The following is a 22,355-nucleotide window of genomic DNA, read 5'->3' on the forward strand; positions in this document are numbered from 1 at the left end:
ATGTTAGGCTGATATTAATAAACGAATCTCAGCTGAGACTGCCCTCAAGATCATGCCCAAGTCTCTGTTTTTATATGAGAACTGTCACATTGACATGATCTTGAGGGCAGTCTCGTAGCTGAGATTAGTTTATTAATACCACCCTAAGTACTCGAGTAATGAGAAAATAGGTAATTATCACGTTAAAGCTGTACAGTCATGAGCAATATAATGTACCCACTTTAGGACTCTGTCGCACTAACATATTTGACATTTAGTGAGACTTATAGTTCAATTTGTCAAAAAAGTTAATGTGAAATGGTACCAAAGTGTATACATATTAATGCTCGTAACCATACCAATACAGGGCGGGATGACGTCAGCTGGGCTAACCTTGAAATGTTAGCTGTCACTTGAGCATACCTGGTTTTCTTTAACCATGAGCAAAGATATGTGGGTACTTCTTCGAACACCGGAAATCGACGCAACGCAATTACTATGACGCAAAAATATCCCAGAATCTTTGGTCTTTTGACATATATGTCTCTACGTATATGTTTGCATAAGATACAACATTATAGAATAGTTTTGCGTTCATAGCAATGATATTGACTTTTGAGCCTAGTTGGTAGAACGCTTGCCTCTCACTTTGAGGTCGCATGTTCGAATCCAGCACAAGCCTAAACCAATGATTGTCGATTTATTTTCGAATTCATGTTTGGATCATAAATGATTATCACGTTCTCAGCGGCGAAGGAAAACATCGTGAGGACACCCACATTCCCGAGAATTGCAGTTTTGGAGGTATGTGACTTAACCTGTATTGGGCTGGTTTTCCTTTCGCGGATTGGAAGGTTAGACAGGCAGTCGCTTCTATAAAAAACCGGACCTGTCAATTCTTCAGGTTAGGTAAGTGGACCTAGTGAAAAACGGGATAATGGTCCCTAGCATCCCCCTGGATGATGATGGTAATGATATTGACTTCTGGTGTTCAAAGAACTACCCACAAAGACAAAATCATTCAACGACGCCAGCGCCCCGAGTCCGGGACTTGTCTCGTGGCGTGGGCTCTACTTACATGTTTGATCAAATCGCCATGTCCAAGTTGTCGCAGGATGTAGCTGAAACACAGACAAATCATGTTAATATTTCCCCCTATAATCAATGAGGAACTTTCCAATCGACGTTCCCCAAACACACGATAGATGGCGTTGTTCACTTTTAACGTGACAATTACCTATTTTCTCATTGCTGGGGTATATCATTACTTATAAATGTAATGTAATGGCAGAAGCATATATAAAACTAACTGTTGCTTGATATTTGGATCACATTATGTACAGAATGATGTTGCTACCTATATTGCTTCTCAATCAATCAATCAATAATACTTTATTGCACAACGACATATACAAAGGACATAAACATACGAATAAAAACATAAGTACAATAGCTTGGTGCTTCTCTTTATTTCGATAAGAATAATAATGGGTGGAAGTTATAATTGTACCTTGATGTAATAAAAAGGGTCTTCATAATATACCCAAAAATAAAGATAAAAGATGCATATGTCTGTTATCCATGAAATTAGAAGTTTAAACGAAGAAAAAACTTAACGCCATCTATCGTGTTTTTGGGTATCGATTGCAAAGTCCCTTATCGTAGCCCAAGTTTTACCAAAAAGTAAATGCGTTAATTCAAAGGCACACAGAAGCTGAAAACGGAAACGGTGTAAGATGTAGATTAGGGCGAAAAAAGTAGAATTCAAATAAAGAACAAGCCATTTTTGCGTAGCTGGCAACATTGGTACCCCGGCCAATCTTGGTGATCTATTACGACCTGACTGAAATAAATGTTGCCAGGATCAAAAAACTAACTGTTTTCTATTCTTTTTGACATAATTTAGCATGCGTATTTTTTGGTATAATACATCATAGGTCATGCCCTTATTCACATGGATTTAAAAGCGATCAACAACATTCCAACATGCCGTCATTCCTATGTCTAAATCAAACGAATAATCCCTTAAGGTAAATCTCAGTGCACCTGAAGATTATCATTAGCATCGTGAAACTGGAGGTTTACAAAGGCCATATTGAAGCAATGGGGGACTTTACAGGCTTCCCCAAAAAATATAGATGGCGATCTGCATGTTTTTTGGGGAACTTCGCCTGGAGAGTTCCTCATTCATCCAAAAAAGAAATATTGCTTTATCATTTGCTGACATTTCGCACTTGTTTTTTACGCGCAAATGTTGCTTTTTTAGATTAATTGCTTCGACGTGGCATTTTTAACCCCCCACCACTTATGTCACCAACTTACGTATGTTATAACTAAATGTTTGCAAAGTGACAAAATGGTGCTGATTCCTGTACACATCATCATCATCAGCCCATTAACGTCCCCACTGCTGGGGCACGGGCCTTCCCTATGGATGGATAGGGAGATCGGGCCTTAAACCATCACGCGGGCCCAGTGCGGATTGGTGGTTATTAACGACTGCTAATGCAGCCGGGACCAATGGCTTAACGTGCCTTCCGAAGCACGGAGGAGCTCGAGAGGAAACCTTTTTTTTTGGTCACCCATCCTATGACCGGCCTTTGCGAAAGTTGCTTAACTTCAACAATCTCAGACCGAGCGCGTTTACCGCTGCGCCACCGAGCTACTCATTCCTGTTCACACCGTCTTTAAATAATTTTATTTTAAGTTATACCTGTCATTTTCTTATCCACCGAAAAAGAAAAGGACGGGTAATCGACAGGCATAAAATTTATGGAACACACGTCAATTTTAGGCAAGAATTTTAAAAACCCTCCCAACATTTATATTGGCCAATAACCCGACAGAATTAAGTTAACAGCACATGTGAAACGGGTTGCATATCAGCGAGATGTCTATAAGTACTTATTATTCGCCCGGGTTATTCATTCGTTTTAAAATTAACAGTTGTCAATCACCCGTCCCTTTCCTTTTCGGCGGATAAGAAAATGACAGGTATAACTTAAAATAAAATTCGGACTGCAGGAATCGGAGCCAATGTTCTAGTATCATGACGACCTCAAGGTTTTTAATCAGAAGCACAGCCATCAGATGCACTGAGAATTACCTACTCTCTAATCTAAGCAATACACATACATAAAGAAAACTCAACAGTGCAACAAAACAGTGCAATCTAACCTCTATTTACTTACTTCTACTATTTGAATACAATTATTATCATCAACCTACACAACATATCTTGCAAATATAAAAACAAGGGAATGAATTAATGTTCATGATAGCGTTGATAACATACTAGTTCATTTAAATTCAACACATTAGGGTATCGAGAAAAAAAACATTGTTTTAAACTGGGCCCACAGAATACCAGCGTCGTGGATCGCGCCGTGGCTTGTGCTGAGCGAAGTCTATTTGTTGAGGACGTCCACCACAGCCACGTCACTGTTACGACCCGTGAAGTCACGTTCCCGGGAATGTCCCCACTGTAAAAACTCTTTCGTAAGATCACTAGCTGCTTTTCCTTTTCAAATTGTTCTTTCTTGTACTCTGGTCTTATCTGCCTGAAGGTTAGGTAATAAAGCTTCTTTTAACCTTCAAGCGGGCGCGCGTAGTCGAATCGACCGCGCTTAGTACATTTTCGTTCATATTATTATTATTACCTATTACATTTATTTGTCACTTTTAGTAGCCTGTCGCTATGTCATTGGGAGTAAACCAAAGAATAAACCGTGGCTCGGGGCGCTCTCACCACTCCACAGATCGCAATTGTTTTAGTCCCGGTGCAGACAGATGCGGTGGAAATCCAAGCACTTTTCGGATTATTATACATAGCAGGATCCTTGAAGACATCACACGCCAATTTGAATTAGGTTACTAATTGTATTTTTTTCATAATTTTAATTACTTTTTTTGACAAATTCTACTTAAGGACAATGATAATATATGTAAGTACAAATAAATAAATAATTATTGAATAATTAGTGCTTTATACATCCCAAACGTCTTTTCGGTTACGCGCGCCCGCTCCCGTTGCAAAAGATCACGCGCCCGCTTGAAGGTTAAATAAGTTTTGCGCCTTTTTATTGACGGGAACCTTCCCAAAGTGGACACATTACCGGATACGGCACATCACTGGTTACGACCAACATTTTGTATTTTATCATTATTTTTCTGTTCTTTTTACGTTTCTGTCAATATGTAATTTCGTGTAAGTATATTTTTTGTCCTACTCTTCTTGTATTGTTACTGTGGCGTCCCCTATAATAAATATTTTCTTTCTTTTCTTTGTAACCTATCTGGTTTTCTAAAGTCAAAGTAATTATAAGTTCATTTGTATTTTCTAAAGTAGCGACAGTTTTTTATAATCTATCTCCTCTCCGCTCTGATTTCATTGAAAAAGTTTTACAGAGGAGAATTTCGAGAATTATTAGGTATATATTTTTTAAACTTTTATTTTAATTGATAATAATTTAAAAAAACTAAAAAAAAATCGTGAATGCGATAGAAAATTCCTCTTGATATTAACTCAGAATCATGGTCTGAATCATCCCCCTCAGTATTCGTTACGATGTCACTAACACCCGGTATGGCGGTATGACAACAGTATACTGTTGAAGCGGAGATAAGAGATTTTGTACTGTATGCAGTGGTGTGTGGCTAAATCTATTGTTATTCAAGAACGTATTCATCACATTTCAACTTAAATTTAATGAGTTGCACAGTGCGAAATAATAAGATAAAATGTTAATCTCACAAACGCGCATTTTGAAATATCTTCACCAGCTGTAGAAGGCGTAAGGCTTCAATTACGGGTTTTCAATTTAACGGCTTTTCTTAAGTGATAGTTTTCATTTGTCTCACCATGGAGCTTTTTCTATCTCTGGGTTGTGAGGTGAATTACCAATCTCATCAACCCTGGTGTCAGGGTTATTAATGAGCCGTGGCGCTGAGCTAATATCTTGTAAAAAATATTGACCCTATTTTGTTTGGGCATATATTTTTTTCATTACTTATGACATTTCGGTTTTGATTGTCGTCTTGAGTGCATCATTTTCGTGGTATCTCTTTAGTTTCAAGTTCGGCTTTGCTAGTCACTTTCAAGAGATGAGTTTGATTTGAGGTCGCTGTTGTCGGATAGGACAAGGAGGGCTACATACCATACAAGTATGTAGTATTTCTTTCGCGATTTTGAGTCATCATTTACTTTGCATTGACATAACACTCTCAACGAGGTCACTGACTTCATAGTTGCAAGCTCACCCTCTATCACATGGGACTTAAACATAGGTTGCGAAGACTCGATCACTGTACACCTCTGCGTAGGTACCCCTTCGGAGATAAAGGGGTGATGCTACGCAATGTTATAGTTGTAGGCATTTTATCGTGTTCCTGAAAACCTCTTCATGTGTTATTGGATTAAATCGTTGAATAATTCCCGGAATTTCCGTCGCGAGCTTATCTTCTGATACGAATCGTCTATTAATCGAAGGCCGCGTTTTTATGTCCACATAGAAGTTTCGCTGTCCATGCTGCTCATTTTCAGTTTACTGTTATTATTGTCAGTCACCTGGGACCTGTTTAATAAAACTTACAATTGTAAATTACAACGACAAATTGGTGTTCATTACGTAGCTAATATGAAACTGCAAAATATTCGTGATCATACACTCCGCAATGTACATCAAATTGTCATTGTAATTTACAATTGTAAGTTTTATTAAACAGGCCCCTGGTGTTACAGTCTGCCCCAATGGGAGCACCGTCACCTCAGATAAATTATAGAGTTGCCAAGCGCACACGTTTTCCTACGCCAAAGTATATAAACGATCGGTGGTTTATTATTATTCGGTGGTTCATTGATTCGGTGGTTTATTTATTAGCTGTACGCCCCCCCCCCCCCCCCCCCCTCCCGAAACGTGGTAGAAAAAATGTCGTGTAAAGGCTCCCGTCCCGTCCATAATTTATCTGACCGAGCACCTTAGGAACCGTACCATCAGCCAGCTAGCATCTTCAGTCTTCATGGTACACTCACTGTCTCAGATCAAGTGTTTATTTATGGTCGCCCCAATAATACAATTTTCATTCAGTTAGACAAGACCTTGCCTTAACTTAGGGTGTAGCATGTGGATCCAAAAGTACAGGAAAATACGTAATGACATTTGTTAACCTTTCATATCCCAGTGATAAAAATAAAGAAATACCCCCAAATGTCCAAGATATGAAATGATGACCTTTAAAGCTTAACTTTCTTCTTGAAAGATGTGTACCTACGCCATACCCAGCAATGATTGGACAGACACACAAAACTTTCACGGACATTAAGCACAATTTCATGTCAATTTTGGACCGACAATGCAGGTGTGGACAGGTAACATCTCTCAAGTGATACTACCAAAAAGCGCTTCGTCGTGCACGCAAAATAATATCTATAATAATCTATCAAAAAAACTAAAACTAAACTTAAAATACCCAAAAAGCATACATTTTTGTTCAAACAGCCAATGAAAGCGTTCTCGTGCATACGGGCATAAGTGCAAGCGAGAAAGATAGAGTGCAGGAAACAACGGCGGCATACACAACAAGCAGTGGTGTGAACGAGACGGGTGTAAAGCGTGCAAAGAGATAGCAGTCACATGAGAGATGTTGACTGAACACAACTGCTTTGGTGAGAAAAGAGGAACTGGATACTTGGATATGAAATGTGTCTTGTGTAACTCTGCTGGATGTGCAGTTGAAAACAGATCAAAATATCATCGCCAAAGATTTGTATTTGTGTTTTTATTTTTTAATATATATAAGTACTTTTGATCTGCTTTTTTTCCAAATTGCCTTGTAGATTCATCATCCCATGGTTTCATTAATCCCATCTCAAACCCTGTAAAGTCACTCAACACAAACACAGTACATAATAATATAGTATCATAGATTTTCATGTACATATTAATTCTTAACCTCTATACCCGCGTCTTAGGAATAATAACACCATAAGTATTATTTTGGATATAATACTACGTTTAGAATCATCAATATGGGTATTCAGGCCGTACATTCTAACCTTCGTAACTAGAAAACCGACAGACATCAGAATGATGAATCTACCCACAATATCTTAACACATCAAGCGTAACTTTATGTAGTTTCTAAAAGGTCAAAAGACAAAAAATAGCCTTGAATATAGCAGTCTCGCTTTCATGGAACTATCCATCCATTTCTAAAAGTTTTTAGAAATTCAATGAACACGTCAAACATTCCGTCTACACTTGCAGTTCTTTTAAATTTTACAAACGTTACACTTGATATGCTGTTGGAATCAATTACCGATCAACTTTAGAACCTTGTCAGCTTTAACAATATAACCGTGATCTTCTTCTATCAAGAGGGACCTCGTATAAAATGTTGTCACGGCAAAACTTGCAAGTTGATTGCGACAAGGTTCTTAAGTACCCTAGGATCCAAGTATCCAAAACCCCTGAACGTTGGAACACGTCGGTACCGAGACATGCAGGGCAGGTATGTGGTGATGGCGCCGAAACTGGACGCGATCGTATTAAACTCCACTTGTTTAATCCGGTTCTGTTGCGGCTGTTGTAGAAGGTAGTCCGAACGGAATAACCCGAGGCTGGTCGACTGCAACAGGTAATCACGTCAAATTCTGTCCAGTCAATGCTTTACAATCATGAAGCGGGGGTCAACTGAAGGGAACACTCTTAACAGCAGGGTAGTTTCCAACTAGTCAAATCAGTTACTTTTTATTAAACGTCAAAACACGAAATTACTACTTAGTATGGAATTTGTATGAAAAAGCAACCTGTGACGTGACAAAATGCTGCACTTTTCATTATTAAGATTCATAAATAAGTTGTGAAAAGTGTTTGTCACCTTTAGATCTGTCTTTGTTTAGTAATCATAATTTCATAACTTATCTTTAACCTACGAAACTACCCAATTATGTATTGGTGTATTACCATCTATAGCCATATATAGCCATAATCTCTTAATTTTATTTTAATTTGAATTTAGAAATCTCATTCCGACTTTCAAAAAGCTTTTTTTCTTCTTTTTGGCATGATGAGGTTTACGTATTTACCACAGACATTCAAAAAGCGTAAGTCTGAAATACACCTCCCAGTTTCAAATAATCCTTCGAATTTTAAAAACATGAGTATAAAACTCTGCAAAAACTTAATTTAGAGGAGGAGAAAGTAGCTAAGTTTAGATACTTGAAGTGTTGCCTTCAGTTTTGTGTATTAGGCACATTATTTACACATACTTATACACATTGTAGAAAGGCTTCGATACTGGCACTTTCGTCTTTGAAGTTTTGAAAATAGAATAAAGAAAATTGGCTATAGGTAAGTTACTTTATTTTTATTGAAGACCGTGATATTTAAAAACAAATACTACACGAAACAGTAATAGTGACGTAAGCGCCAAATACGAAGTTTCCTTTTCCAGTACTTCTACACAAATATTTATAACAATTTTACAGCCATCACCAAAGTGTCACAATAACCAGCACCAAATGCGTCTGTATTTATAAACTATGCCTTACATGTGGCTTTTATTTAACCACTCATAACATAAAACAATATGAGACTAATAAAACATTATACAAATTAACATATAAAGTACAGTCATGGGCAATATCATACCCACATTAAAACCCTATCGTATCAACATATTTGACATTTAGTGAGAGTGTAGTAACCAGAGCCGCTATAAATTGAAAAAAAAAACATTTAATGAGACTAACACCCGTAGTCTGAGATGTATACTAGAAACTTATTCCACACGACTCGATTTTGGTATTTTAAGTTGACATTTACGACCTCGACTTTACCCACTGGAGTCGAGCATAACGTACTGCCAACAAACAACATCATCTCCTTAGCATTATGCCGTTTTTCATAGGATCCGCTTACCTAACGTAAAGATTTGACAGGTCCGTTTTTCTATAGAAGCGAATACAAGAGTTGCTATTTCGCTAACAAATCTTTGACTAACAATACAAAAAAAAATTGCCGCAACATTGCTTATTACGAAACTCGTACATTACTTAATGATTTAAAAGAAATCTTGGTCGAAACAATCGCAAAAACTATAGCAAGATTTTACACAACAATATCTATTTCTGATATTTAAAAAAAGGGAAAATATTTACTTTTTTGTTTATCTTGTGACCACAACAGTTTACTCAATTGAATCTACTCTATTTGTTTGATTTTAGAGGCGTATTACATCACCAACCAGAATTAAGACTGCAGACGATATTTTTCAACTTGGATACTATTCCTTGTCACATATATAAAAATCATTAAAACTGTAACCCTTTTACTAAACGTTCAAAAGGAGAATGGGCGAATCTGGCCCTAAAACCTCCACTGACGAGACTTATATGTAATGAAAGCAAGTTGACTATAATTCGCTTACGTAAACCTTTTTTTGGTTTTTTTTTTATGTTTCGGATCCTGGAAAGATCCTCTTTAAAATGATATACATTATGAGACATAATTATATGTAGACTTAGTTAATCAGCAATAAATCTTGAGTCGATTTTAGTCCCCCATTGCATTTTATCACATTTTTACCCAGGACAAACATGGCCGTAAAAAAAGAACCCCGGGACGGAATCTGATAGAACTTTGCCAGAATCATAGGGAAAGGATAAGCTTTCATTACATATAAGTCTCATCAGTGGAGGTTCTTGGACCAAGTTTCATACAAATGTGTCCATTGTCATTTCCTTGCAAAGTAAAATTATAAAAACATTGGTCGTGGTTAATTTATTTTTTACAAAATGGCAACGCAGTGTGGGATGATGTCAGCTGGCTAACCTTAAAATGTTAGCTGTCACTTTTGAGCATACCTGGTTTTCTTATACCATGACAGAAGCAATGCCTTTGGCGGCTCGATAATATCCCTGACACCAGGTTTGATGAGCCAGTCACCTCAGGACAAAAGAAGATTATAGACAATTGATGGAGTCCTACCATAATAGAGCTACTAAGGTATTTGACTGGCTCTGCTTACTACTAGTTCTCGCTTACTCGTTAGTTATTCATAGTATAACAATTCGGCCAACACGGTCCGTTATTCAATGTTATGGTGATTGAAGGATATTATTGTTATCTATTCATTGTTGGTAACTTATGAACGAGTCATTACACTAGAATACATAATAAAATGTATAGTAAGTCAATCGAAGCGACCATATACTGCGGCACGGCAAACACACTGCGCGTGGCGCGAATTATATCGAGGGCTTTGCCATAAGTTTATCCACGTTAGATAGGATTCGCTGCGCCTCGAAGTATATCGAGGGCTGCGACCAATAGACGCAGCAAATGTTATATACCTACTGTACTATATTTAATAAAGAGATAAAGATATCATCCCCCTAGCATTATCCAGTTTTTTCACAAGGTCCGCTTTCCTAACCTGAAGATTCGTCAGGTCCGGTTTTTACAGAAGCGATTGCGTGTCTGACCTTCCAACCCGCGAAGGGAAACCCAGTCCAATACAGGTTAGGTCACATACCTCAGAAAACGCATTTCTCGCGAATGTGAGTTTCCTCACGATGTTTTCCTTTACAGCTGAATACTGGGCGGTTAAAAAAGCCACATCAAGGCAATTCATCTAAAAAAAGCCATATTGACATTTGCGCATATAAAAGTAACCTATGTTTGTTAAAATATTTAGTTCTCATGTTAAGTGACTATGTATGGTTTTTTTTATGAGAATAAAGCTCTTAAAACTGAAAGTAAGTGCGCAATGCAAACAAACACAAATAGTAATATTGCCTTTTAGATTTATTGTTTAGATGTGGCCATTTTAACCCCCCAGCACTCAGAATGCAGCGTTACACCTACACCACCACCAACTACCGTGTGCATCAGGACGGTCGCACTTTAGACACATTTTCACAATAATTCCTCTCTTGTACGTAATAAATACGAATACGCACGAACAATACTACAATGAAGAATACTCATCGCGAAAGAAGTCCCGTAGCTTTTAAAGGAATTGACAAGTTATAATGACGAGGGACTTTCCAGGCTACGTTCCTCAAAAATAATGTATGCTCAAAAATGACAGCTAACATTTCAAGGTTAACCCAGCTGACGTCATCCCGTTCTGCGTTGCCATTTCGTAAAAAATAAATTACCCACGACCAATGTTTTTATATTTACTTTACAAGGAAATTTTGATCTTTTAGTAAAAGATTTACTTAAAGTTTTAATGATTTTTATATATATGACAAGTAATAGTTATGACAAACCGCCATTGCTAGCCCTTTGATGACGTAAGTTTTACCACTGTGTTACCATTAAATTGGTATCTCAAAAATTCCAAGGACGTAAATTTTATTATTGAAAATTATTATTAAAAACATTGGTCGTGGGTAATTTATTTTTTACGAAATGGCAACACAGACGGATGAGGTCAGCTGGGCTAACCTTGAAATGTTAGCTGTCACATTTGAGCATACCTGGTTTTCTTATACCATGAGCACAGAATAAATAATAGTACTAAAAGAGCCATGACTTACGCATCAATAGAGTATTTGACAAGTAGCTATCTACGGTTTTCACTATAGTTTCAAAATAGATATAAAAGTCAACTACCCTATTCATCATAGGCCAACATCCGTACTTACGGTCGATGCAAGTTCGTATCCAAAGTGCGACCAGTGTAAAGCAGAAATTACTGCCCAATATTATTTCTGGACAAACCCATACTACTTTTAAATACAATGTTTTTATTCGAATCATCTGTGTACGTACATTTATTGTTTGTCGAATGCACGACTAGCATAAACTTTATTATGTTGTTATACTTAACCCTTGTTTTTGTTCTATGAAATGCAGACCGTATTTCAGATAAATCAGTTACTTATGGAAAATATGGATTTTAATGTGAAATACATATTTTATATATTCGATTTAATATTCGTAATTTTATACATTTTCGGCGTAAATAGGCGTAAAATGTAAGTAATGTACACATTTTAAAATGAGATGACAACCCGTGTACTACTTATATAGCGACTAACATTAGTAGGTACTTAATCGTTACGATGACGATGTAGTTTACGCAGATTTACTCATAAAACACTTTTGTATACCTTATGTTTCTTGCCAAAATAGTTTTTTTTTTACATTATTCTAATAAATACTCATAAGATTTTCCGAAATACGGTCAGCAGTTACAATCTACAACTGTGTCGTTTAAGTTAACCCACGCCTAAAAAGCGTTAGGCGACGCCTCAGTTAAACGAACCACTATGTTTACTAAGGCCTCGTTCAAACATGGCGGAAACCGCGCGTTTTCATACGACTGATTTTATTACTATAAAGATTCGTAAGCGCGCAGAAATGCGTGCCCGAAACAGTATTAAATTAAAATACCTACGTATTCTATGGTATGTAAACGCGCGGTTCCCGTCGTCTATGAACGAGCCCTTACTTCACGACGATGCTACAAACTTGCTGACGTACCTCGAATTATATCGAGGGCTTCGACCAATAGCCGTACGACGTTTATCCACGTAGATAGCATTCGCTGGGCCTATTGGTTAAAGCCGTCAATATAATTCGCACCGCGCGCGATTTTCGCAAACTTTAAAAATGTGAGTACGTAAGCGAGACTGTAACTTTAACGCGAAGTGACATAGCACAGTTTTTCTACAGTGGTTAGGCCCATTGATGTCTACCTCTGTATTTCTCTAGAGACTGGGCCGAGGTGTCCAAATCCTGAGGCAATGCTGTTAATTTCCACTTGCTTCCAGGAACAGTAGGGCGTGTGCTTAGCGCACTGATTCTCGGTGTGCGGACAGCGCGACTCCAGCATGATGTCGGAACGCAGCATGCCTAGCGATACCGGCTAGACAGAGAGGCGTAAATGACGCGAAGATTCGGTGACGCGATTTTGACGCGAATCGAAAAATCCGCGACCGAATGATCGTTAGTATGCTAAACAACAGTGGCTAAAATAGACCTTTTTTTGACGTGACTTATTGTAGATTTGCCGCAGATGGCATTAACTACTTGGCCGGACAAATGGGGAGCGCTGAAGGCTCTCACCCGGTACAACGTTTAAGACAACAGGCCTGAGGGTGCCCAGTTGGGCGCGAACCACGGCTCAGGCGTCGTCTGAGAGGAAAAATATTTGAAAGAATTAATCAACCCTAGCGAGGGTCGATAGCGATAAGCGCTGAATGAGGGAAATCGTCGACCACGCCGGCGGGGTCGTGAAGTGTTTGGTTTCGCGAGCTGATTGGCCGCCTCTATGGCTAGAGTAATCGGGTCGTCGGGATCGTATATTATTACGTCCCTAAAATAGACCCCTCATGACACACAAGTACCATTTATACATTGGCAACAATACCAGCAGGCAACCACGCGAATTATATCGAGGGTTTCGACCAATAAATGCAGCGAATACTGTCTACGTAGATAGACATCGCACGACTATTGGTCAAAGCCCTCGATATCGGTTGCTGTACACCGAGGGCAGTTACTCGATACAAATAATAATACGTAGGTACTTTATAGACATAAAGTATCTATTAGAAAGCTACCTCTTATCTACAATTGCCAAAGAAACAAAATAAATGCCTGAAAATGAGTTTTTATCTAATTAATAACAAATTCTTAGATTTGAGTAAGTAGGTATTATTTTATTATCGACTTCAAAAAAGGCGGAGGTTCTCAAGTCGACCGTTTTTTTTTTTTAACATTTACAGTCAACCATGCCACATCAAATTACGAATCGGTCGCGTTTTTTTCAGTTTTATATAAACACCTATGTAGTTTGTGAACTGGGTGCGACCAGAGTTAAATTCAAAATTGGAATTGGTAATTTATTTCAAATAAAAAACATACATTTTCTGTCTCGACTCTCGAAAGAATATAAGTAGGTACTTGGCTTGTAATTACAAATCAAAGCGATCTCGCACCCAGTACACTTAATAATGATAAAAGCTAACAAATTTGAATGTAACCACATTCTAATTAGATGTTGATTAAAACAGCTGCAACAAAATGTTGTTGTATTGTTTCCATAAATTAAAGTAAAATAGAACTAGGTACCCGACTATGTTTAACACTTTCAAGGACAGAATGTCTATGGATGTTCCAATTCCAAAGTGTCATACTACCTATTATGAACCATCAATGACCCATGATCTCTGTCCATGAAAGAGATAATTAGAAGTTTTAATAATCTGAATGTAGTCTATAAATGGTCATTGTGAACCGTAACATCCATAACTGTCAAATAATTGAAGGCCTTATTAAGGTGAACATAGCCATCAATTTAGAAAGTACCAAATCTTCTTTATTTGCTTTAATCCAAGGATATCTACCTATAATAACTTGCATATTTACCTGAGAAATCCCTTCATCACGGACTTTTACCCATATGTCGTAAAGGTTGGCCGTAAACTCGTCCACTTGCAAAGCATTCTGTAGTGTGTGCTGAAGAAACTCATCATCGTGAGCAACCTGGATCGAATAAGCAAGTTCTGTTTATCTGCTGTTCAACCAAGAGCCTATTTGAGGTCTGACTTTTCAAGTCTGATATGGTTGTTTTTTATTTAGAACGGCAGTCAGCAATACCACCTCCATTATGTGTTGTCAAATCTTTAGTAGATTATGGACACACAATTTGTTTAAGTAATTTCATATTCTTTTCTATATTTAATCCTTTTATTTTCATTGTTAAAAAATATCATTAACATTCCTAAAGTCAACATTGCATTGTTAATGTAATTTGAATTTTTCAATGAGCCAATTATGTATAATAAAAAAATAAAGTTAAAAAAGTATAAAAAAAATATCCTTTATTCACCGACTAAAGAATAAAGGATATTTTTATTTTATTTTTATTTGCCTTGAAAGGTCCCTCTCTCAAAATTCAGTGAGAGGCAACCTGAAATTGTTATTGTACCATTTTGTTTGCCAGTCTTCTTATTGTATAGGTTGTTAAGTGGTTAAACCAACCACATCAACCAAGAATTATTATTGAACTGCCTAAGGCACCATTATTTATTAAATTTATTAATTCATTGTTTATTTTTTGTTATTGGCCAGAATTATTGCACCATTATACCTAAATTTATGAATAATAAATATTTTTATCTTTATGGTTCTAAACAGTATTCTTTGCATGGTCGCTTAGATACATGCACATATATTAATGCCTATTTAGTATTTACTATTTCTTATACAATCATAGCATGTTCTGAATAAGCGCATGTTCAGTAAAATAGATAGAATATCAATAATAACAAGTTCATACCTTGTGCATCAATTCATTTAAAATTGGTTGAAGTTCAACGGCCTTGTTGAATTCAGTGCGAGGGAATGGTGATGGCAGTAAGACAAATGGTGCAATCTGAAAAAAGCAATTGAGTGAATATTATTAACTGGGTAATTAAAAAGCATAAAATTACAACTAAGTACATAACTAGGAACCTAAATAAAATGTTGCATGACAATTTTACTTCTATTAAAACTTCACAGAGAATTATTAGTTACAAAACATTACAAATTTCGTAAAAAAAAACCCTAACCCTAACCCTGCTCTGAGAAATAATCTCGGCACATTAAAGACAAATCGACACTATCAGTATCAGTGAACAAATAAGTATTTAGATAAAATCAAGGAGTTACTTACCTGGATCGCATCTTTGCTGAATTGTTTCCTGTCTCTCATTCCCACGCCGTGCATCAACGCCCAATCCTTAGCCTTTTCAATAACATTTACTAAAGTTTTATGATCCACTGGCAAGGGAACACAGGAAGCAAGTCTAGCCTGAGCCATTCTAACAACTCCAATTTTAAAAAAATACGACGAGACCCTCACAGTGTAATGATCTACTGATACTGGATCAGAAAATACGAAGCGGTCTTTATATTGTTTTGATATTGTAATGAACGTGAGCGAAAATGTTGTGAAGTGTCAGAATGACAAAAATATGACAATAGCTCTGACGGCTCTGACATTGACAAATGATGACAAACGACAGCTGATTACCACAGACAAAATTACTTGTGTCGCTTGTTTACCAATGTTTACACAAGCAAGAGCCATGTCCGTTTTCTATGGCTGTGCCGTACGATACGGTCTGTCCGTACGACAGACCGACTGAGCGACAACGAGCAATCGAAAAATCGGGCCCTTTATTCTGGAAACAAGTTCTTTCGCGGCTTAAGTGACCTTCAGACGTTATTCAGAAAATAAAAAATAAATTCAAGACAAATCCATTCCAATCAATTCCAATCCAATTTGCAATCCAAAAAGTGAAGTGGCTAAAAATACTTGTTTCCAAGGCTGGATGGCCAAGCGTGGGCCAAGGGCCAACCTCGGGTCCTTGTCAATTGTCAAGCTGACGAACACTTTAAAACAAAGACCTTCTTTAAAAGAACTCTTTTCCGTCCATAGAATCATTGAATTACGTTTTTCTCTATCGGTCGAAGCGAATTATTGGCTTAATACGTTATGTTGATTTTCGTACTTGGATATTAATTCGTTTTTGTCAGTATTTATCAGTTGCGCAAAGAAGGAAAGTAAGAATAAGGTGTCACAGGAGAGACACCCACCAAACACCTTATTTTTGAGCCATAGTTATTGGTAGGAATTGTCGTTTGTGTCTTTATTTTTGTAAGTATTATTTCTCTGTTGTTCTGTCTTCTTGTTCTTTATTCATCGTTTTGTTAAATGATGTGAATTATACCAGTGATTCATTCTCAAGTAAACCTATGCAGTAAACCTAACCTCCAAAAAATGCTAAAACATGATGTAGATTTTGAGAAATGTGTTATGAATATTAAAGATACAATTTTGCTATTAAGGAGGCAAGACTTCAAACTTTCATAGAGCCTCTGGCTCTGAGCATGTGGATTAAATCAACAATGAAAAGGTCACTAACTGACCGTAAATATTTGTTTGGTGATTTGTCTGTCAAAGTAGGATGAATATATAAAGGCTGTCTTGTAATTGTCTTCACCGTGATAATAAATAAGCGGTTATTACAGCTTATCATAAGCCCAATGAGTTGTGTATCATTGATGAGTCATGAGACATTCTTCTGTCAGTCTTTTTAAAAAGTAAAGGCTAAAGTAAATATGGAAGAGCTGACTATTCTTTTAGATGATCCTGGTGTTCATTGGAGGGTTTGTGGATTTAGAGTGTATCCGTTATTGGTACTTTGGATGGTCCAGTAATGAGTGGTTTTGATCAAAGAATTTTGTATTGATAATGTCAACAAAGATCATTCTGTGGGCCTACAACAAACTGTCCCATATATAATAAATTAGAGCCACACATTTTTTGGAAAATTAATGAAATATGCAATATTTCTATTCACCCGGTGATTGGGGTCAATAGAACTGAATACAGGGGTGAATCGAAAAACTGTCAGGGCTACCAAAAACATTTTTTATTAACCCTTGACCACCTACCACCTATTTCTGTAACTTAACCACCTGCGTGCGGTCCTGGAGACCGCTCATGAATAACCTCCCTGAATTCGGGGTATATAGCATTAACAAAGGATTTAAATGAGTGAAATACTTTTTGTCAGCAACCCTTTTAGTTCAAATTGCAGTTAGTTAGAACAACTGTTAAGTATGTACTTTCAGAAATAAATGACTTTTTATTTAACCCTTAAATGCATGATGAAGATTTCTTTTTTGAAAAAAATATATGTTATAGGTGAGGGGCAATGCTAACACAGAAAAATAATAAAAAAAATCCTTATAACTTTTTAGCTTTTATTTTTAAATAATATTTGTTTGTATCGTTTTCGATACAATATGCATTAATTAATCACTAATATAGATACTTATCTATACGTACTACAGCGCCTAGGACTGTGATTATTTTATATGTTAGCAGAGTTATGAAAAACAGTAAAACAGTCTTTTGACTTCTTGCAACACAAGTGAATGTTGCATTTTGAGCATTTTACAATACTCAGTAATTTACATGAGGCTAGCATACATCTACCACGTGTTTCAGTCCTGATTATATTGTGGTCTACTTTGTCTAGTCTGATCTCTCGGGGAGGCAGAATCTGGCAAGGTTTTCCTTTGCGCATTTTTGGTGGTGATTGATCTTCTATTGTGGAATTACTTGGACGACCTCTAGTATTAGCAGGAGCATATTTGCATAGTGTGTCAGCTAATTCCGACCGGAAATCAGCAAGACTCAACATTTTTTTGTTCGCCTTTTTGTTCTGCAACTTTTTTATATAATACCCACGAATTTATAACAGATAAATCAACAAGGTGGTAAAAGATCCTCATGTACCACTTCCGACTCTTCATCCGGATTTTGTACCTCCCTAAGAATGAGTCCATAAGGTCCACACCACCCATGTGGGCATTGTATTCTTTAACCAACTTAGGACACGTAATTTGTATTTTCTTCTTTTCTTTTTTATCAAACCTTTCTATACTTTCCACTGGATTTGCACCTACATATGTTGATGCTAAGACCACCTGCTTATTGTCCTTCCAACTGACAGTTGTTATGTCTATACCTTCAAAATTTGTCATGTATTCTTCATAGGAACCTCTTAATACGGAATTCATCATTACTTCTTGTTTGGTTGGTAGTTTGCATGATTTCCCAAGCCTATTTCTTTGTACAGTACCCAAAGAATGAATCCCTTCCTTTGCTAATGTGTACATTAGAGGCAGAGACGTATAGAAGTTATCATAATATACAATATGATTCTGTTGTCTGGGGACAACTCTCAACAATTTCAGAACCGTTTGTCCCACTACCCCAATGTCAGGTTCGTTTGGTAGCCTATCATTGGACTCCTTTCCTGCGTATATAATAAACCGATAAGCAAACCCACCCAAACTACACAGCACAAATAATTTAAACCCCCATTTGTGAGGTTTATTTGGCAAATACTGTTTCAGGTAGTGCCCCATTTTGGTGGCACACATCTGTTCATCAATCGACAAACGTTGTTCTATTGTGACACTGGAAAATCTTTCATTTAAATCATCTATTATTGGACGCAATTTATGAAGTTTGTCGTGTTGAGGGTGACCTACCGGTAAATGATTATCGTTATTGTTAAAATGAAGCAACTTACGCATTTTTTCGAATTTGTTGACTGACATAGCTTCTTTTATAGGGTTAAAACCAAATTTATTAGACCAATACGAACGAGTACTGGGGTAGTGGTATACTGACATAAATATGAGAATCCCCAAATATTTGCGAATGTCGCCTACAGTAAATGTCTCTGGTCTTTCAGGCTGTTTTTGAACTGCATATCGAGTTGATTCAGTTAATATTTTTTCTAACAAACTGTTTGTAAAAAAGTAATTGAAAAACTGATAGGGACTCTGCAATTCCATTACACTTGACGGTAGTTCTTCAGAACCCTTGAATTTAATATTATTTTGATCAAAAACAAAAGATTGCTTTTTCCAGAGTAAATTTCTAATATTCATTGCGACATCTGGCGAATGTGAACTAGAATCTGGTAAAATGTCATCTTGTACCAAAGGAGGGTCTTTATTATTATCCTGAATGTTATTGGGTTCTTCATAACATTCAGTATTATCCAGTTCAGCTTCTAACTCCTCTCTAGATGGGTAGTAGGGAATTTCTTCTCCGTCAGACTCTGCATCGTCTTCAGAAACCTCGCCATTCTCCAAGCGAAGAAGCAAATCTTCTATTTGCGAATCTGTAAAGCATTCATACATTGTGTACAATCAAAACTTCAAGCAGAAAACATAAAAAGCCATTCAAAACCGTTACAAATAAAATAAACTGGCTGGGAACCAAAATGGACGATAATGCATGATGTATCGTTTTCGATACAAGCATAAAATATTATATTTAGGTAGGTAAATGCAAATAAAACGCGCAGATAAAGCTATTTCCATGCCATTGAGAGACTTACCATTCATTTCTATATTTTTATTCTTCAAATGTAAGAAAGATTACTCGATTATTTACAGATTGAAAAATCCAATTTGAGTCACTGACGCACTTAGCCGTTGCTCAATACGAAAAGTGAAATGACGTTAAATGTCATTATTGACAGCTGTCTTTTTTTACTTCTTAGTTTTGTTAGTGAGACACAGGTATTAAAAATATTCAGCCAGAGGCCACAGTTCCTGCATGAGCCGAATAAAATCGATACAAACTCGTTGTATCTATGTTTTCGATACACGATGCATTTAAGGGTTAAAGTAACCTAAAGTTTTACTTACTTGCTTTCTTTCCTTCTCCGCCTCTTGAGATCTTGATGCTACATAACAAACACTGGGCCAGTTTATTATTTTCACTACAAATCTCATAATATTCCCATATGGGCGATTTTTTATTAACCGGTGTCATTTTATAAGCCTTTTGACGAAAAAACAATTGAAAATGTACTAAGGGACAAACTTCTTAGCAAAATAGTAATTATATTTCAATTTACGTATTATTTATATTTATTTTGTACACTAGCAAAGCAAGCGCTCCGTGACGCGATTTACTCGCAATTGAATCAAATACAAACAATGTTTGCCTGCACCCAACAACGCGCGCAAACAGGTTGTGACTTGTCTTATTCCAGCTAACGCGCCCCCACCAAGCATGTACTTCGCGCCGAATATTCGGCGGCCGAATATTCGACGCTTCGGCCGGCCGACAGCGTTGCCGAATATTCGGTATTCGTTATTCGGCCAATTCACTATTCGTGGCATCTCTAGTTAGCATCACTGTTTGGAAGCCTAAATTCTACATTTTGTGACCGTGGTACCTGTACAGTTATTAAAATAAAATAAATGGATATATCGGTTATTGACTAAGCCAACTGGATATATCGGTTTTTGATAAAACATTGTAGGATATATCGTTTTTTGATAAAATACTGTAGGATATACCGGTATTTGATAGAAGGCTGGTAGAATTATAAGAGCTTGATGAAATGCGGCTGGACATGTATTAGTGTTTCTTAAATGAGATTAGGTCGTTTCCAATCAAACAACGTTATTCAAAATCACATCATACTTTAATTAACTCTCACTTTTATTGCTATTTAAGTTAAATGAAAAACTTACACTATCATGGCTATTTCTGGTTCCAGGCAATCGCAAGTAGAATCATGATCATGTTGTTCATTGTTGTCAGCAACATCTGCGTCTGTATCAACAGCTTCAGTGGAATTTTCACACAATATTTTTTTGTACCAAGAAAAAGTTTCATCTTTCTCCCAGTCGTCACCAAATTGTTTTGCCAAGAGAGACTTTACGTCTGCTTTCTTCACAGCATGGGTTATGTCTTTAAATTTTAACAATTTTCAGGTAAAATCAGAATTGGCACTCACCTTTAACGAATTTTTACTTGGATGTATAGTCAAGGTATCAAACACAATGAACAACTGAAAAACAATAGCAATTTACTGCACTTTATAAGGAAAATAGCGAGAGCTAGATATTTGATGTTCACGTTACCGCTCAATTCAAATCAAATTTCAACAGACATTGACGTCTTTGGCAGTTTTCAAGTGTTGCCATGCGAAAGAAAAAGTGTTGCTCTTTTTAAAATTCGAAAAATGATCAACTTTGCTCAATAATGTCAGACAATATTCTACACTGAAAACATTCCTGATTTTATTTCTATTCACCCCGTGAATTCTAAACACCCCGTTTTACGGTACATAATTATTTGTGGAAATAATTTAAAGCAATTTCTTTTATAAGTAAGACATAGATAAACATCTAGTCTTGTGATATTGTATGATTTATTAATTGGTTGATTGATATAATTGTCTAGGTACAATGGGGTTGGCTTTTTTTTTTCTATTTTGTTATCTGCCAGAAGTTGTTTTGAAGTGACAACTAATAACAAGCCAGTGTTCTGACCTTCACAGTAGGTACATCAGTACAAACACAAAACAAATAAAAAATATATTTATGAAAAATACATTTTTTAAGAAAAATATTCCGGCATGGAAAACCCATTAGTTTCAAGCTTGTTTAGAGATACATAAGTGTGTAGAATACATAGGTGTAAAAATAAAACAATGCTCTGAGCAATACATTATTAATTATTTATAAAAATAGAACAATTAATTTTGAGACGTTGATGGCCTTTCACCGGGGTCATGGTAGTCGATCTCTTCAATACCAGACATCTCACTGTCGCTTTCTTCAGCCGAAGTATTAGTTTCCCTTGATGAATCATTGCTGCTATCCATACCTACTTGTATGATAAAATTATCTATTTCCGTTTCATTCGTAACGTGACGTTACATTTCTTCAACTCTTTTAATATGGTTGATTTGTTTTTTCCAGTCTTCAGCTGTTATTGACGAGACGGCATCTTTTGTTAGTTGCTCACTTTTTTTT

The 22,355-nt window shown here is 36.6% G+C and overlaps 1 protein-coding gene across 4 annotated transcripts in view; it reads right to left on the reverse strand.

The window, feature by feature from the left end:
- Positions 1–15,984, reverse strand: part of LOC126376447 (glutathione synthetase-like) — a 28,921-nt gene extending 12,937 nt beyond the window's left edge. For 2 of the 4 annotated variants that reach the window (XM_050023750.1, XM_050023748.1), the window contains exons 1-5: positions 15,658–15,983; positions 15,280–15,375; positions 14,367–14,483; positions 12,692–12,861; positions 1,058–1,100 (exon numbers count right to left, since the gene is read on the reverse strand). In XM_050023750.1, coding sequence (XP_049879707.1) covers positions 1,058–1,100; positions 12,692–12,861; positions 14,367–14,483; positions 15,280–15,375; positions 15,658–15,804 — 573 coding nt within the window. In that variant the 5' untranslated portion in view covers positions 15,805–15,983. Of the gene's footprint in view, positions 1–1,057; positions 1,101–7,471; positions 7,606–12,691; positions 12,862–14,366; positions 14,484–15,279; positions 15,376–15,657 lie in introns of all 4 variants that reach the window. The other 2 variants (XM_050023752.1, XM_050023751.1) reach the window with 2 other exon arrangements.
- Between the last annotated feature and the right edge of the window lie 6,371 nt (positions 15,985–22,355).

Source organism: Pectinophora gossypiella, chromosome 21, assembly GCF_024362695.1.
Source record: "Pectinophora gossypiella chromosome 21, ilPecGoss1.1, whole genome shotgun sequence".
Classification (NCBI taxonomy): Eukaryota; Metazoa; Arthropoda; class Insecta; order Lepidoptera; family Gelechiidae; genus Pectinophora; species Pectinophora gossypiella.